This window comes from Solanum stenotomum, chromosome 2 (genome assembly GCF_019186545.1).
Source record: "Solanum stenotomum isolate F172 chromosome 2, ASM1918654v1, whole genome shotgun sequence".
Classification (NCBI taxonomy): Eukaryota; Viridiplantae; Streptophyta; class Magnoliopsida; order Solanales; family Solanaceae; genus Solanum; species Solanum stenotomum.
This window is the reverse complement of record NC_064283.1, coordinates 5,016,627-5,035,718: the sequence shown is the minus strand read 5'-3', so window position 1 is coordinate 5,035,718 and position 19,092 is coordinate 5,016,627. Positions and strand designations below refer to the sequence as shown.

Genomic DNA, 19,092 nt, shown 5'->3' with positions numbered 1-19,092 from the left:
TGAGCGTTTGATTATAGAAATAAAAAAAATACTTTGAAGATTTTAAAATTAATATAATGAGTCTCCCATTATAGATTTTTTTGGAGATTTTCAACGAGCCTTCACTATTGTCAAGTAACAGTGATACATAAAGTGATTCAAATCATTAAATTAATGTTAGTCCTTATATTTAATAATAAATAAAAACTCCAACATTATTCCATTGGATAACATCAACTTACTCATAATATTTTTTCATCGATAAGATATCTCAATTCATTAGATAAATTATCCTTATTATTAATTCTGTATATGGTCATTTTTAAAGCATTAAATTTATTATATTAAAACGTGAATTAATAAAAATATCATTTTATTAATTGTTCCTTATATAATGCATCAAGTCAATACATCCTCTAGTTCATATTTAAATGAATTGTCGGGAGTTTAGATCATTAAGGAAAATATTAAGGACATAAATTTTAAATTAAAGGCTACTTTTCACAATTACCTTTTTTATTAATTCAAATTAATCTCCTAGAAAATGTAAAGCAGTAAAAAATCTACTGAACGAAAGATAAATGTGAAAAAAAAATCTCAATAACTTTCTAATATGTTGAATAGTTCATTTATTTTGAACAATAAGAAAAATCAACAATTCACCTAATATGAACTAAAGTAAATACTAGACAGGGATGAAAAATATTGCATATATAATAAATATTTTTAGTTTAAAATCACAAAATTAATTTTTTATTTATGTACTTCATGCCTAATTATACTAGTACTCGTACGGAGTTGACTGACCCGTTTCTTCCAAGAGGATCCGGTATGATACCCGACCGATCCGTTGGCGCTTAAACCCTCGGAAAAAACCTAGCTTGTGCTGATGACCTATTGTCTTCTCTTTTCCCCTTTCACTTCTCATCTTCTTCACTGCCCCTTCACCAATCAGTCGAAAAAACTCTTCACAAAAAGCTGTAATCTTTAGCTCCGGAGATGCTCGAAGTTCATCGGAGCAGTTCAGTTGAGTGGAAGCCATCACCGGTGGTAGCCTTAGCTACCAGCGCCGACGATTCTCAAGTCGCCGCCGCACGTGAGGACGGTTCTCTTGAGATTTGGCTTGTTTCTCCTGGATCAGTCGGCTGGCACTGTCAGCTTGTACGTACTTGTATTTTGCTTATATTTGTATGTATCTTCGGGTTATTATGGCAATTGAAGTTTTGGATTTGTTTTTGTGGTTAGACAATACACGGGAATCCAAATTCTAGGGTTTCTTCGCTGGTTTGGTGTCGGTCGGGCTCCGGTGGTTCGCCTGCTGGACGGTTGTTTTCTTCCAGTATTGATGGATCAGTTTCTGAATGGGACCTTTTTGATTTGAGACAGGTGTGTGAAAAAAAAAATCTTTGCTTTTAATTGTTTTTGTTGAATGGCATTGCAAATGTTGAGCTGTTTATTGCTGTACTCTGGAGATTTCCTACTATTCTAAGCTATTTTTATTACCAGTAAGTAGCTTATGCTTGGATAGAGTTGCAATTGCAATGCTTACCAGAAATCTTAGAGACCATTGTAAGGGAATGGGGCGGAATTGATTATTAGCTCCGGTGTAGGAGGTAGGATGAAAAGAATGTACCTTTTAACATAGAAATGAAGGCCTAGTGAAAGTTGACTACCGTGAAAGACAGACATTTTTTGCATTTTGTTGTGCTGTTTGTCGTTATTTAATCACTTTATGCTTTGTTTGATGTGAATCAAGTAATGTTATTGTTGCTATGGTTGTTTGCAGATTGCGCTAGATTCTATTGATGTTGCAATATGGCAGATGGCTGTGGAGCCATGCAGTAATTCACAGCTGAATCAAAAGCAGTCTCCCAAGCATTTTGAGAATGGTCATGTTAATCATAGAAATAGTGAGAGCAGTGATAGTGACAGCAGTGAAAGCGAAGATGGTGATGACTCTGTAGAGCTTCACGAGGATCATGCTAGTGATAATAGCCGAATAGCATTTGCTTGTGATGATGGCCGTGTAAGAATCTATATAGTCGATGATGATAAAAATTTAACTTTCAAAAGATCATCTCCAAGTGTCAAGGGTGAGACAGCTACCCTTAAGAGTCACAGCACATATATGAATGTCACTTGGTATTATAGATTTGTATTTTTATTTTTTTTGCAGGACGTACATTGAGTGTCACTTGGAGTTCTGATGCAAATAGGATATTTTCTGGGAGTAGTGATGGGTATGTTTCATTTTTGATATAGCCTACCAGTTGATTTCTAATGAAAACTCAAAAAAGACAGAGAAGTTGAGGCATGAAATTACTTTTTTATATTATGTCCACGGTGAATTTCTGATGGAAGTTGTTTCTTTGCAGGGTTATAAGATGCTGGGATGCTGAAGTCACTCATGAAATCTACAGGATATCAGTTGGTCTTGGAGGGCTGGGTAGTGGATCTGAATTATGCATATGGTCGCTACTTGCATTGAGGTGAAAATTAAATTGGAAATGCTTGCATTAAATATATGTGAAGAAAAGAAGTTCATTTCTCCCCTTTTTTAAGAATGCTCTGTATGATGTTCCAATTTTTCCTTAATTTCATATTGTTTCCAGATGTGGTACCCTCGTCAGTGCTGATAGTACCGGGAGTGTTCAGTTCTGGGATACCCAACATGGGACTCTAGTGAATGCACTTTCCAATCATAAAGGCGACGTAAATGCTTTAGCAGCATCTCCCAGCCATACTAGGGTTTTTTCTGCTGGCTCTGATGGTCAGGTATATAAATGTCAACCCCTAGAAAAAGAAAACTTTCGGTTGGAGTTGTAGGGGTTTGTCCCTCTGCTATTTTAAAAGTTGAAACTAAGATAATGGTGCAGTGTGTCTTTTTATTTTAGCCCATTGGATGGTCAAAATAGATAGTCCGAGATTCTTGGGTTGGTGTTTGTTCTGGAAAATGACTGGGTTGTTTTGAAACAATCACTGCCGGTACTGTTTACTGGTGTGTGCTTTGTATGGAAAAAGTGACCCCACCCTCCATCGGAGCATACATTTGCAGCTTTTGTTAACTTGCATTTTTTCGACAAAAAGATTCACCTTCAACCAAATATTCTTATTTGAAGTATGTTTGGTGATATTTTGTTGGTTTTATCTTGTTAATTTCACATATGTAAGAGCTTCAAAGAATGTTTTCAGGCTTAAGTTTTTTGTCCCAAAAAAAATAAAAATACTCAAAATCTCTTCTCCCTACACAACATACCAAATGTAGTTTCACAAAGTGGGATCTGGGGAGGGTGTACGCGGACCACACCTCTTACCTCAGAGGTAGAGAAGCTATTTCCTATATTGCCATGACTCTAGACAAAAACAATCTATGAAAAGGAGGGAGGTACAAGAAACAAGAAACAAGAAACAGTAACCAAATCAACATATATTAGCAGAATAATACTACAACAAAATAATACTATAATCAAACTACACGAAACAACATAAATCAAAGAACAAGAAACTACAAGAGTAATACTATGACTACTAATATTGACAACAAGACAATACCATCCTACCTACTTTCAACAATTTTAATTAGGAGAGATTTTTTGGGCTTACGCCCCAAAAGAAAAACTCACCCAACGCCTAAGCGTATGCTCAGATTGATGGGGCTTATGCCTTATGATACTTTCACTCCCCACAGATCTCCCCTGTGCGTTTTGTACTACGCTCCACCTTGAGGCTTGCCGAGGAATGCCTTTTGAAACACTGGTATAACCATGCTTCAATAATTATGCAGTAATCTGTAGTTACCTTTTTTTCCAGTGTATAATCTTTTCAACTAAATATTTTACTGAGGAATATTGTACTCTCCCTCCATTTACTTTTACTTGTCACATTTGGAATTGGCACGGCATTAAGAAAATAATGATTAACATGGTTATTTTACCACACTACCTCTATTAATTAATGTTTAGTATTAGGTGTGGGCAAGTGATTTGGGGAATAAGTAATTAATGCTAAGGGTAAAACATGGAAAACTAATTTTCTTTTCTTGATATGTTAAAAGTGACGAGTAAAAGTAAAAATCTATTAGGATAGGGACAAGTAAAAGTGAACAGAGGAAGTAGTTTATAACTGTTCAGAGATGACAGGCAAACATGCTCTGCCATAGCTGCTGACAATATGCTACTGATTTTTAGGTTGTACTTTATAAGCTCTCTGTGGATTTTGCTGGGGCTAACGAAGGAAATGTAACCTCCAGTGTCATGAAAAAATGGGTTTATGTTAGTCATGTGAGGGCCCACACACATGATGTGAGGGCCTTGACTATTGCTGTGCCCATCAGTCACAAAGGTTAGTTCATTTGTATCCTCTGATAATAAAATTGATCCTTTGCCCCTTTTTCTAACTGAATTTTTAATTCTCGCAGAGTTGTCTTCGTACAGTCTGTTTGGGTTTTGTTGTTCTGTTCTATTGTTAATCGTCTTCATTTTCCTTTCAGATACCATAGTTGAACGGGACTTAAAGATACCTCGATCTAGGTCGAAGCACCTTGATTCCAGTTACCATAAATGGGCACATTTAGGCGTGCCGATGCTTATGTCAGGTGGTGATGACACTAAACTTTTTGCATACTCTGCGAGGGAGTTTACCAAGTTTTCTCCACATGATATTTGTCCTGTACCGCAGAGGCCGCATATACAACTTGCAGTAAATACAATATTTAATCAGGCTGCATTACTCTTAATCCAAGCTTCCTACTGGATTGATGTTTTGTTAGTTCGAGCTGTGTCTGGTGGAGCTGCCAAGACAGATCTGGTTGCCCGAGTTAAGTGTAAAGCTCCAAGGAAAATAACATGTAGTGCAATTTCTCCTTCTGGTGCCCTTTTTGCTTTTTCTGATCATGTAAAATGCTGCCTTTTTGAGCTTAAGAGAATTGCTTCCAGTAAGAGTCCATGGGCAGTCAACAAAAGCCATCTTCCTTTGGATCTGCCATTTGCCCATTCAATGGTTTTCAGTGCTGATTCTTCTCGGTTGATGATAGCAGGGTGTGACAGAAGGGTTTATGTCAGTACCTTGTCCAGTTTACCTTCTTCTCTCTTTTATTTTCTACTGTACTTGTAAATAGAAGTAAATGGACATTTTGAGTCTTACCGCACTCCTAAGTTGCAGGGAGTTAGCTTGCCATCTTCTTTTTGGCTTTACTAGGAAATTCATAGTAGTAAGTTTTAGGACATTAGGGATCGATAAACAAAAGTTTTAGGACAGTAGGGATTGATAAACAAAAGTTTTAGGACAGTAGGTATCGATAAACAAAAGTTTTAGGACAGTAGGGATCGATAAACAAAAGTTTTAGGACAGTAGGGATCAATAAACAAAAGTTGTAGGAAGTAAGGTTCTCATGGTTAAGGCACATGACTATAGAACTAACCACCTTTGCTGCTGTTGAATCCTGCCTTCCTGAACTCTGACCATCTAACTTGTCATGGTTCTCCCTGGTGGTGCAATCCTACCACCAAACTGCATCATAGGAGATGATGAAGGGAGGAGATCTAGAAGCAGGAAGTGGAGGTTGATGGTATGGCAGTGATAGCCTGTTGATAGGCACTGGAAAGAGGCTGAGAGAGTGGGCAAATAGACAGAAGAAAGGGGAGCAAGTGTGAGATGTGAGGATAAGGGAGGGTAGGGTGGGTGTGGTTGGTGGGTAGGGGTCATAGTCAGCAGTTCTGAAGACCGACATCTTTGGGAGGGAATCTTATGACCATTGCTTGCAAGAACTGTTTGATATTTAAGCTACGGATAAATCTGAAACATTAAACTCACTATTTTTATTTAGGCTATGAATTTAATCTGAGCCATTTTCTGAAGTTTTAGCTTTGTCTCTAGGTGGTGGAAGTAGGAAGCTCAGAACTAGTTCATGTTTTCACACCTCGTCGTGAAGAGCATGTTGAAGAACTATTACCTGCTGAACCTCCCATAACTAGAATGTTCATCAGCATCGACGGGCAATGGCTAGCTACTATAAACTGCTTTGGAGATGTGTATATATTTAATTTAGAGACACAGAGGTATTAAGATGCTTCTTATCGTTTTTGCTATTGTTTTAAGATGTCTTTTCCATTTCCTTGGGACACCTCAACTATCTAAGAAATCATTTACTTATCCTTTGAGCGATCATTTTGTATTCTCGTTTCTTTTGGGTCTGAATGAATTTTGTCATGGAGCAGGCAACATTGGTTTATATCAAGATTGGGTGGTCATTCAGTTACAGCTGGTGGTTTTAGTCCTCAAAATAGCAATGTGCTTATAGTATCAACTTCTTCGAACCAGGTATATGCCTTAGATGTTGAAGCTAAGCAGTTAGGGGAATGGTCGAATCATAATACATTTGCACTGCCGAGAAGATATCAAGAATTTCCCGGAGAAGTGATTGGGATTTCATTCCCACCGTCTTCCGCTTCTTCATCTGTCATTGCCTATAGTTCAAGGTTGGTTTTACTTTTTTTTGACAGATCTGATCATTTATCTTTTGTATTTATAATTGTGGTCACTATTTTTATTTGTTGATTATTACTTGCTTTTTAAAAATCAAAGTCACTTTGGTCATAATGAAAATCAAAGTCACTTAGTAACCTATAGAGGGTCTCATTATGGAGTTAACACTTCTTTGAGAGAAAAGTAAGCCGAAAGGTGGATTAGACTCTTTTCTTTTAGGCTAAAACTAAAAATACTCAGAGTTGAGACGCAATCTTTTACCTTGCATGACATGGTTCATTTGGCAGCTACCTGGTTTCTGAGTATTCCGAAAGCATTTATAATGATGAGCTTTTTCTTTCCTTTCTAGCTCTATTTTGGGAAGTATACTGACATGACCATGTGACCTTTAATTACTTGTTCAAGTTTATCTTAGAAGCTTATTGAATGACCCGGAAAACATAGTAATCAACAACTGTATATGGCTCTGTTTCACCAGCAATTAATAGTGGCTCTATATTATTATCCCCTTTTATTTTGCGCAGGGGACTCAGTTTTGTGCCAGCCAATCACCATCTTGGTCTCTGGCTTTATTCTATTAATGGAAAAGGGTCAAAAATTCCCCTGAACTATGTGAAATAGACCACTTATACCCTCCGTTACATTTTAGGATCAAAAATGTCCCCACTGTTATCCTAAGAGACCACAGTTACCCTTAAGACTTAACAGAAGTGATGTGGCAAGCCACATGACACTAATTTTGCCACAGGCTTGCCAACTAGGATACCCACTAAAAAATTTGTCCCAATTAATAATTCAACCCTAACTCATTTTTGTTGGACCCAACCCACTAAAATTAAGAGGGAAGCATCATCTTTTTTTCACCTCATTCCATTTTACTATTAAGCTTATGAAGTTCAATTTTCAAGTTGTAAATAAGCAGGGGAAGCAAGAGATTTTTAATACTTTGATTCTTAACTGATACAAGAGAATTTTAATTGTCTACCTTACATCTCTTACCTTAGGAACGCTAGCTTTAAAATATAATGACACAATGGACTAGAAAAGATACATAAGCTTGAAAATTGAACTTCATGGTTCTCTGGTGTTATACATTACAACCAAAATCATTGAAATTCATCATTGTAAGAGACAAGTGGATGCAACATTAATATGCCCCTATATGTTTAAAATCTTGTATTCACATTTTATCAATCACCCTCCTATATTTGTCGTAGTGCTAATCCACTAGGCAACAAGCTGAAAACGTAGAAACTTTTGATGTAGTCGGCTTGTGGTTGTGGGGTATAATCACCACATAAGTGGAGCTTCTCAAAATTTGTGGAAAGCCATATAAAACACAAGCTCAAGCTTTCTAAGCATGGAATGGTGCCAGAGCATAGTTTTTAAATTTATGGTGGCACGCAATCCTGGTGCAAGTAAGCTTAAGCTCGTAAAAGTCTTGAAAAAATCCTCGTATGTGGTGAATTATAGTAAAACAGAATGAGGTGAAAAAATGATGTTTCCCTCTTAATTTTAGTGGGTTGGGTCCAACAAAAATGAGTTAGGGTTGAATTACTAATTGGGTCAAAAATTTTAGTGGGTATCCTAGTTGGCAAGCCTAGGTGGCAAAGTTAGTGTCATGTGGCTTGCCACATCACTTCCCTTAAGTCTTAAGGGTAATTGTGGTCCCTTAGGATAACAACGGGGGCATTTTTTTATCCTAAAATGTAACGGAGGGTATAAGTGGTCTCTTTCACATAGTTTAGGGGCAATTTTGACCCTTTTCCATTCTATTAATAATCTCTTATTTACTGATAATAATAATAAAAAGATTATTAGTGGCTCTATGTTTCTCAGTATTATGCTGCATGCTACAACACTTGTATTTTGCTCTGACAAATGAAAACATATCAATAGCTCTGTTCCTTTTGGTCTTAGGTGAGATGTAATGTTTTATGTCACGTCAAATAACAAGGAAATAAAGTGTTAAATGTTCTATTTTGTATCCGATCACTATAATAATGATATCTGCTAATAATCTAACCAATAGGGCAATGTGCTTGATTGACTTTGGGAAGCCAGTGGATGGTGATGATGAGTCTGACTTAGCCAATGGTCAAGATTTAGCTTCAAAGAAGCTATATGGTACTCTTGTGAATGGAAGTTTGAAGCGTAAGTTAAAGGGTGACTTGGAGACGAAACTAAATGGTAGAAAGAATTTTGAGCTTCATGCCTTCAGAGACCCTGTCTTATTTGTTGGACATCTTTCAAAAACGTCTACCTTAATCATAGACAAACCTTGGATTCAAGTGGTTAAAGGTTTTGATACTACACCTGTTCACAGACATATTTTCGGGACATAACTTATTTCGTGCCAGGTAGTTTTTGTTTCATTTTACTAGGGAAATTTAGCGGGGTGATTCAAGTCCATCTGCAGTGTTAGGTTTTTCTTTGTTGTCACTTAGGGGAAGTGGTGATGAAAGCATGTTGTGTAATGTATTCTTTTGATAGCCCAGTTAACCTGTGAAATCAATTTTGAAGTTCAATATACATTTATTATTTTTATATACGAGAGTTAAATGGATACAATCTACCTGTTCTTTATCATAACGCCAGATTGATAAAGAATAAGTTTTCTTTTACTTATTTTATGGTGTTTGGAATGCATGTAAAGAAAATATTGCACCAAGAACATTTATTCGTAATGTAGAAGTACTTCAAGGGATGGGATGTGGGCAAAGTGGAAGTTTGGGAGAAGACAATAAGTTGAAGTTTATTTTTCCTTTTTTTAATAGAAAAGTTATTTTCTTTCATTTTTAAAAATATTTTGATCAATTAAATATGGGTGTAAGGGCGTATTTAGAATGTTGCATGTGACTTTATATGAACTCAATATAATTTATTCGAAGCTTTAATATATATAATTTTTTTAAAAAATAATCAAAAGATGAAAGGATCAAGGGTGTGATTGGTATGGATGAAAATATTTTTCCTTCACATTGTTTCATGTTCAAAAAAAATTTGAAAATATTTTTTAGTAAAATAAAGCTTTTTTGAAAATGACTTTCTTGGTGAAAATAAGGAAAATAAGTCCCACAAATGACATTTTATATTGATCGTGTCATTGATCACCATCCTCCAACACACCCTATTTTTACGACGGTTAAAAGGTGACACCACTGAGGAAAAATCTTGCGTAAAATTTTTGTGTACACCATTGCATTATTTGCACTCATCCATACCCACACCTACCATAATATTTATCTAGATGACATACATATTTTAAAATATTTGTTTATTTTTACTTACGTACCAAACACACAAAAAAACATTTATTTTTCTGAAAAAACATTTTCCTTTCTACCTAACACCCCCCCTACCCCTACCCCTACCCCTACCCCTAAAGTGAGTACATGCAAATTCAATAGGTTTAGAAAGGCTGACAAGAAAGGTTAGCTCATTGCTCATTCCCCTCCTCATTTAGCATTTCTTTCTCATACAAACTTGTCAGTTACATATATTAGGCTGTTAGAGGGGCCAAAGATAAGAAATTATATATTGTTTGGTCATTCACTGATTTGAAGTGTCTAATTCAACTGATGCAATTTTTATATTTTAGCCACTATGACTATGAAAGACCAATCCAACTATATACTGTCTTTGTCCAATTATTGAAATCCCAATTAATGATCAAGTTATCATGAGGCAGCTTGGGTACAACCAGACTCGGAATTTAAAGTTTATGAATTTATTCTCAACTTAACATTGAATTTATAGCTCGTTTTAGTTATTGAGTTTATCATTATATTTATACTATATGTATATAAAGTGGATTTGCTAATTATATCAATGTAGGATCTGAGCAAAATTTACTGAGCTCGATCTGCGTATTAGGAAAATCTAGTTTTGGATTAGATTTTCTAATAAGCCGACAAAAATTTACTAAATTCTCCTTATCTTTTGATCATGAATAATGATTTTTTATTTTTTGTATTATAAGTGCTCTATGTCTATTCCATTAGTTTAAGATTTAGACGGTTTTTGCTTTCAAGTCAATGAATTTAGAGAATGTATAGAATGTTTTGCCAAAATTTTAAATTAGTTTATTTTGAAAAGTGGTTTTAGGAAGAAATTGTTTGTATTTTGAGTAATAAATTTTTAAAATATTTTTTTTAGCAACAATTTGTGTTTGACCAAACTTTTTAAAAGTAATTCTAAGCATATTTTTCTTTAAAAATGTTTTCAAAAAAGTTTATTTATTTTTATTTCTAACCTGATGTCCAGTACCTATATTGGAGACCGACTAAATGAATTCGCCCAGAATGTCTCATGGGGATAAATCATTTTGAAAAAAGTACTTGAAGGGAAAAATTATTTTTTTAGCTATGGAAAATAACTTTTCTTATTTACATAAACACTTATTTTCTCCCAAAAATTTGACAAATCACCTCACTTTTTAAGTATAAACAACTTTTAAAAAGAAACACTTTTGACCTCCCAAAAACTTGGCTAAATAGATTATTAGTTATTGCAGGACACTCTTTTAAATTTGTGCATTGAGTGTGCATATTAAGAAGAGTTCGACCAATCAGGATTATAATGAAATAATAAGTACTCATTTATTTTTAATTAAAAATCTCAAACTTCAATCTTTGTTAGGTACATAATCACTTTGTTAGGGTGTGATTTTTATTTATTTTTGAATGCCCAAATTGCTTTGCTACTATCGTAAGCATTATATTGATGTGATTGCTTGTTCCCTTGTGCACATGCTACTTTGACCCTTATCAACATTAATGTAAATCTTTGCTGAAAATATTTTGGCTGAGAGGGAATGGAGTTATCGAAGGGGTTTCAACTGAATCCAGACTCTTTTATAGAAAAAATATATTGTATATTTCATATAAAAATTATGAAGTAGAAGTCACATATAAGAGTAGTAGGGGTAGAATGTTCTTTTATCTTACGAAAGTTGGTGCATAGTATTAGTTGTATCGTTGTAGCTCTTGAGGCCATATATTGTTTATTGTATTTCGATTACCATATAATTTTGCTGATGTTGTTGTTATTTTTCGTAGACTTTGTACTGTTTTTCTTGTTAACTGCTATGCTTTCTTTTTCTTGTACTTGAGTCAATGGTCTTTTGAAAACAACATTTTTACCTCCACGAGATAGTGATAAAGTCTACGTATGCTCTATCCTCTCCAAACTTTATTTAGTGAGATTTCACTGAATATATTGTCGTGTACAAAGATTGGATTATCTATCCTAATTATAATATTGGTCATTTTCTAGTTAATGTTGAGGATACTATATTTTAAGTTGTCTTGTCACATAAACAGCCTTAGTTTTGGGTATTACTTTTAGAAGATTTTGTGGTTCCATGTATCTGTGTCTGCCTATAATTGTCTCTCATTCCAGATGTTATATATGCAAGTTTGTTCTATAGTTTTGTAAACTCTTTTTTTTTTTAATTGAAAAAAATTTCTTTGAATTCTCTAGACTCATTTATTTTTATTTTCTTGTAAAATATTTCACAAACTTGAACGATAACATTTGAAAAAGACTTAGAAAAACCAATAGTTCTATAAGTCATTCATATTAATTAAGTCATTGAAACATCAAAATCATGCTATAGCCTATAATCGAACACTTTTATCGTGCTAAGAGTAGGACAATTCCAAAATGGTAAGAGAAAAAGGAAAAACATTTCGTAACAGTTAAATAATGATGAATATATTGGAAAACATTGTAATGAAAAGATGTGGGAAAAGCTGAGATTTTTTTCAATTACTAAGGAAAAAAGAATAAGATTTAACTTTGAAGTCGTCAAATCCAATGATTAAACTAAAAAATAGCTGACGAATGTATGATTCATATATAATACAAATATGATATGTATGATCAATATATAATTTATATATATCAACTAAACAAGTAAATAGTAAATCTGTCCAACTATTTACGTAAACATTCCAAAAATAAAAAGTGGGAGACAAAGAGGTTTATTATAACAATCAATAGCACATGAATGGGGTCCAATTTGTCACTTTCACTTGTAAATTTAGGACCAACCATATTATTAACCTGGTGTTCTTCTTTCATTGCTCCAAACACTGTGCAAGTTGACAACATAATTTAATACAACCCACACCACCCCCACCCCCCTAGCTACTCATGTCCTCTCATTTTCTTATGAGTTGATGTTAAACATTCTAAACATTGATTATTAAGAAACTCATGTTTAAGGTATACTTAAAAACATTCTTGGACTTTAATCCATTTTGAATCACCTATATCTCTGTGGAGGAGTGTGGGGCAGTTCTATTTGATTTCAAGATCCATGAAATGAGGAATTTTGTTTCCATTTGGAAATTCAATTAAAATGTGATAATATTTGTGTGTGGTAGTAAATGTATATAAGTTAAATCTATGAAAAAATGGCAAAATAAATAGTTGGGTAGAAAAACTATACAAATTGAACCAATTATGCAAAATATTTACTCAAATTGGACCCAATCTAATATATTTATTCTGATTGGACCCATGACCTAAACTATTTACCTGACTCCCCCTGGTTTTATTCATCGAATCACAACTTCTTCATCCTTGATACCATCGAAATATATATATACTTTGATGATATCTATATACTCTAATGTTATCAAATAATAATTGAACAGTCTTTTCACTGAAACACTGCATGTATCTCCTTTATGTCATCAGAATATATATTATTTTCGTAAGGTGATAGCCCTTGTAAATAGTTTCTCTTTTTTGGTACACGTGTTCTTCCTTTTTTTTTGTTAATAGATAAACTTTAAACTTTAACCCTTTTTAAGACTTAAGAAGTTAAGTTTGTTTTTTTAACTTCATTATTATTATTATTATTATTATTATTAAGGCAACCAAGTTGGCAAGATTCCTACCATGGAATCCCAAAATCCGCCCTAAAGTGCGGATTGAAGTATCGTGTTCAATTTTTACTAATTGGGACTATAAAAATATTTTTCTTAATTGACCTTTTTCTTACTTATCTTCCACTAAGTTGACAAAATTAACCTAGGATTAGTTTAAGTTTGAGTTAATTATCGAACCGTCTATATATTAATCAACATATATATTTCAGCCTAATTCACTTAATTTTAGACAATTAAATTTGATATGTTATAGTATACAATAAAGAAAAAATATATTGTATTAGGTACTAAAAAATATTTTTAAAAAATAAAGTTATTAAAACTTAGTAAGAACTAGTACAGTTAAATTTTGACCCACATTTTAGTCTGTTTCAGCTCATCTTGATCCATTTATTTATTAACTTAACTCATCTTGACGTACTCAAATTCAGTTCAATTCGTTTATTTGTCACCTCTAGTTTCACTCAAGATGATGGTAAAATCAAAATAAATAATTATCTCATGTTTAATCAAAAGTCAAATTCGAACCCTATAAATATATTTTAAAAATCATAATAAAAACGATTCATCCTTTAACAAATCTTACTCGACACAAATTTAAATGATCCGGCATAAGAAAAAAATACTTTAATAATATCGATAGAAGGCACATAGTTTAGGCTGTTTTGACATTTTTATTGTCCTAGTAGCTACTATGTTTCTTCCCTTTTCACATGTTCATTTACCAAGTCATACTATTAATTATTATATTAAATAAATAATTGGAGATTGGTGAAGATTGGTGTTTTTTTCCCTCTTTAAATATTCATCAAAACTTTGTATTTATCCTTTTAAAAAAAAGTTTAAACACTTATACGTGCACGTGTGCGCATGAATTATGGACTACTTTTTAAAATAAAATAATAATATATAATTGTGTAAGCAATAACGTAACAAGTCGTAACTCTTTGCTTTTTTCCCCTTCATATTATTATTATTACTACTATTTTTTTTAACATAATATGTACAAACATTTGTGTCAGCATCTGAGGAAGCTTTTGACTTAAAACCAAGTTAATAAAGAAAACAACAAAATTTTGTTATAAATAAAGAATAATATGCACCACAAGTTTCCATTGAAATCAAGTTGACAGCTACTTCTCATCTTACATAACTATATGCAACCATGCAACTTCTCCACAATTATTGCTAATTTGTATGTTCATTATACATGAAAAGATAATATATAAAATCTTATCAATGGTTTTTCGACGTAATTCTAATCATTTTTCTCATAATTTTGCTTCGAAAAAATTTCTTTTATGGTAAAATATATCAGAAACAACCTTTTTATCTCATAAAAATAAAGATAAAATCTGTGTACATTCTATCATTTTCATACTTCACTGAATATGTTATTGTATATAACTCTAACTACCCTTTATTGGCATTGTGGTATATTTCGACTATAATTCAATCCAATTTGACAAGAGATGATAGTTATAAGGAATGTAAATAGTGTTAGATTAGTTATAGAGTAATTTAATTTGTTATAGCATGTTACTAATTTCACAATATTTTAATACATATAAGTTAAATTCTTGTAATATTCATTAAATGAATAAATGACCAAAGAATTCAAATTTGGTAAATGCCTCTTTTTTGGGATATATACTCAACTACTCATGAATAAAAAACTAACAACCTTCTATAATCTATCATGACTTAATTTTGGGAGTTGTTTGAGGTAATATTTAAGTATATATTAGGATGAATCACTCATTGGAGGTGTGGTAGGATGGATGAATATAATTTTCGAGCTTTGAGACTAACTCTTGTTGATGAGCGTTTTTCCTTTGAATGTATCGATTATATATACATGAATATTTGAATTTGTCAAACCAGTAAATTTTGAAAATCAGATAAGATAGTAAATGAAGCATGCATTAATTAGGGTTTTAATTAACATAATGTTTTAGAAAACCCTAAGCCACACATTAAATAAGCATAGACAAAGGGCACCTTCCAATCACATGGAACCTGCAAGAATATCTACCTACATATGAAAGGTGACATCTGGTATTTCTCATTTAATATTTTTTGTTTTAATTTGTGTATCAACATGTGGCAATTGTGTAACAAGTACATTTTTGTTGGATTAAGATGTAACACATGGAGAATATCAAACCCTTCAACAATAAGATCAATAATTATTGGGAAAAGCTAGCTAGGTATAGAAGAAATAATTAACCTTACCAATTAATTCATTCTAATTTGAGCAACAAATCCACATAACCATTTTCAATAATTTCAATTTTTGTGAAAATTATTAGTGTACCAAGAAGGGAAATTGTCAGCATTAGGACACATAGCTGGAGCTCTTGTCTTTTTCTTGAAATCTATGTCATGCTCCAAGATCTGGGTGGCAAATTCTTTAAAAATCATAAGACCTACAATATTAAAAGATTTTGGTGAGGTAAAAAAAGGAAAAGAAGTAAAATTAATACAAAAACCAATAATATTTTCATCATTTATCACCTCTTCGGTATTCCCATTGAAGTATAACTAAATTGAAAAATTCACATAGAAAAGTTCTACGCTTGGTAACAAAGGCGATCCCGTATCCAATTGGGTTCGAATCCAAAATCTCATATTAAAGATGAAGGAATACTAATTACCATCTCGTCATAATTCTTGGGGTCGTTTGATAGTTGGTTAGAGTTATGCATGTAATAGTAATCCGAAGATTAATTATGAGGGAATTTTTGTAGCATCTTACGCATGATTGCCTTGTATTTATATATGTATTAGTTATTTAACCTTCTATCCTACATAAAATAATATACAACTTTCTTCATAATTTATACATATATTAGTTATATGAATTCCAAAATTGCAGATTAAACACAATATTAATTTTTATATAAATGACATATAACCTCTAACCAACCGCCAAAAATGGTATATTTTACTGATAAATGATTTAATATCTGCGTAACTCACCTCCAAATCAGCTATCAAACGAGCCCTTATTGGTACAAAAACCAATAATTGCACCTCCAAAATTATACATGGATCATATTTTTAGTAGACAGCTGTCATAAAACTAGGTGGGGTTGTTCATTTTTGGTAGAAAATGAAACTTGAAAGGGATTAATATTTCATTATTCACAATGTCTTGTTCTGGTTTTGAGTATATTACATTATCAATTTTGAACTTACTCAATCAGTTCATCAAATTCCCTCAGCTAGGCTGGCAATTCTCACAGTTACAACAATAAAATAATAATATATAATTTCCATTTTTTTTTAAATTTATACAGATCTGTTAAAAGTATTTGTTGAAGAATAAAATAATGAGATAATGTAGTAAATAAAACTGTAAAGAAATAAATATTATGGACTAAATATTAATTATTTTTTCTCCTGACTTCTGTTTGGTGTGGGAAAGAGATAATAAAATAAAGTTTTTTTTTTTTTGACATTTATGTTTTTCTGTTGTTTCCCACTACATAGACAGGAAAAATAACTAGGAAGAAGATTAAAAAAAAAATAAAAAAAAAAGAGAGGATAAAAACAAGATCCTCAGAAATCTAAAGTTTTTTTTTTCCATTTTTTTCATGCCCCCTATTCACCCCTCAAACATCAAATCTTTTACTCTCTTCAACTGCAGCTTGCAGACACAGAAAAAATATACTTTTTTGCCAATTCTTATTGCCTCTTTCTTCCCTTCAATCCACCTGATAAAAACACAATACCAAAAATTAATCAAATTTTCAAAAAAAAAAAAATATCTACTGAAAATAATTAGACATAATAGAAGATAAATATGTACATTAGTTGAGATTAAGTTTAAGTCATGTTACAACATTTATTTTTAGTCTAGCTAGTAAAAAATATGCAAAGAAATTTTGGGTAAAATTTGGTAATGCTATTGAATTGAGACGAACTTAAATAGAGCGACATGAAGTATGGATCGAGAGAATTTGTATAATCCATTCTAAGTTATAACTTGCTCGAGATTGAGACGTATTTATTATTGTTGTAGTATCAAGAACAAACTAGGACCTTTTTACTTACTAGATTTTTCTGATGAAGTTCTTCCACTCACAGATGTTTTCAAGAATCCAAAATGCTTTCCCAAAACAGATTTACCCTGAATAGAATAACACATTCTCATTGTTAGTAAAAATTATATAACAATAACAATGAGTAAATAATATACTCAGTCTAATCTCACAAATTACTGTGAGATCTGACAAGTGTATTATGTACACAGCCTTATGTCTCTGATAGAATAAAAATGATATAACAATATATTCACTGTAATCTCATAAATTACTGTGAGATCTAAATGAAGGTAAAGAGACTGTTTCGGAAAGAATGAAAATGATATAAGAAGAAATAACCTTTGAATGTGTTTCAGAGAAGCCAGTTACCATCTCCATGGAAGTTCTATCATTATAACATCTTTCATCCTGAAAAAAATATATATACAAAAAAGGGTAAATGTCAAAAAAAATAAAAATATAATATAAGATGAGAAAAATGTTGTTATATTGACCAAGTTACCTTAGGGAAATTAGAGAAAGGAGAACTAGCAGTGTCATCAAGATAAAGACTCTGTTTTTTCACTTTTTGTTCATTAATTTTCCTCTTTTCTTTAGTTTTTTTAGTGTTTTGAGAAGCAGATGGATAGAAAATATATCCATTTTCATCAAAACAATAATCTTCATGAAAATGTGGTGGACCAGAAGAAGCATCAGAAACCATAGACATATCTTCATCTTCTTCTTGATCTTCATTACTAACATACTCTGTTTTATAATTAATCCCATATGGATTATTATTATTATGGCTAATATCTCTTCTGTTATTGTATTGATCTGCTGAAAATTGATCTAAATACATTGTCCATCCAGATTCACAACCACTGCTACATTCAGAACCTGAAATATTCATTCTTGAAATTTATTTTTTGAAAAAAAAATGTATTTTTTTGGTGTTTCTTGAAAAAACAGAGGAAGAAAAATAAAGGGTTTTTTTTTTTTAAAAAAAATTAATGTGTTTTTATTGTGATTATTGGTGGTGTATTTATAAGTGGAGAAAGAGAAGAAGTAAGGTGTATATATAAAACCAAAGTTAGCACACTCAATAGTAGACTAGCTTTGTCCTTTGCTTTATCCTTTGGGTCTTAGTTTTTTTTCTCAATTTTGTGAAGGATCAAAATTTGCCAGTTGGCTTTAGTTATGGGGTAGGGTGGGGGTAGGGCGTGGGGGTGGGGTGGGGAATGAGTTTTTGGCAAGTTGCAAGTGATATTGGTACAACATGGTGATTGCAAGAAAATCATATGTTCAACAATATTTGTGCAACAGCCATCCAGCAAATGCCAACTATTCCCTTGCATATTGTGCTTGTTATTTACCACACTCCATTTTATTTTTACTCCGTCTGGCCAACAATACTTATTCACTATTAGTTTTGCACACTTCTTAAGAAATTATAAATTGAAAAATAATTTTACTATATTACTCCCTCTGTTTCTAATTACTTATCCACTTTTTCCTTTTTAGTTCTCCCTAATTACTTGTCTATTTTGACAAATCAAGAAAGGACAATTTTTTTTTACTTATTATACCCTCAATTAATTACTTTGAAAAAGTAGAACTTTTTTAAAATCTTAAGTTTTTAATTCATCCACTTCATATTAATAGGGGTAAAATGATAAACTCACTATGTCAATTATTAT

The 19,092-nt window shown here is 32.4% G+C and overlaps 2 protein-coding genes across 2 annotated transcripts; one reads left to right on the top strand and one right to left on the bottom strand.

Annotated features, from left to right (window-relative positions):
* The first annotated feature begins 867 nt into the window (after positions 1-867).
* LOC125856790 (WD repeat-containing protein PCN-like) lies at positions 868-9,009 on the top strand. The gene is made up of 11 exons (XM_049536414.1): positions 868-1,140; positions 1,225-1,365; positions 1,766-2,072; positions 2,156-2,219; positions 2,355-2,468; positions 2,592-2,754; positions 4,167-4,320; positions 4,469-5,034; positions 5,854-6,035; positions 6,195-6,455; positions 8,495-9,009. Exons 1-11 carry the CDS (start codon positions 979-981, stop codon positions 8,805-8,807), a joined length of 2,427 nt encoding a protein of 808 aa, XP_049392371.1. The 5' UTR covers positions 868-978; the 3' UTR covers positions 8,808-9,009.
* A 7,690-nt stretch (positions 9,010-16,699) lies between these two features.
* On the bottom strand, positions 16,700-18,402 carry LOC125855312 (protein SOB FIVE-LIKE 5-like). The gene is made up of 4 exons (XM_049535027.1): positions 17,916-18,402; positions 17,753-17,821; positions 17,424-17,499; positions 16,700-17,083 (listed from the first exon to the last, which is right to left on the bottom strand). The coding sequence occupies exons 1-4, from the start codon at positions 18,303-18,305 to the stop codon at positions 17,055-17,057; spliced, it is 564 nt and encodes a 187-aa protein (XP_049390984.1). The 5' UTR covers positions 18,306-18,402; the 3' UTR covers positions 16,700-17,054.
* Between the last annotated feature and the right edge of the window lie 690 nt (positions 18,403-19,092).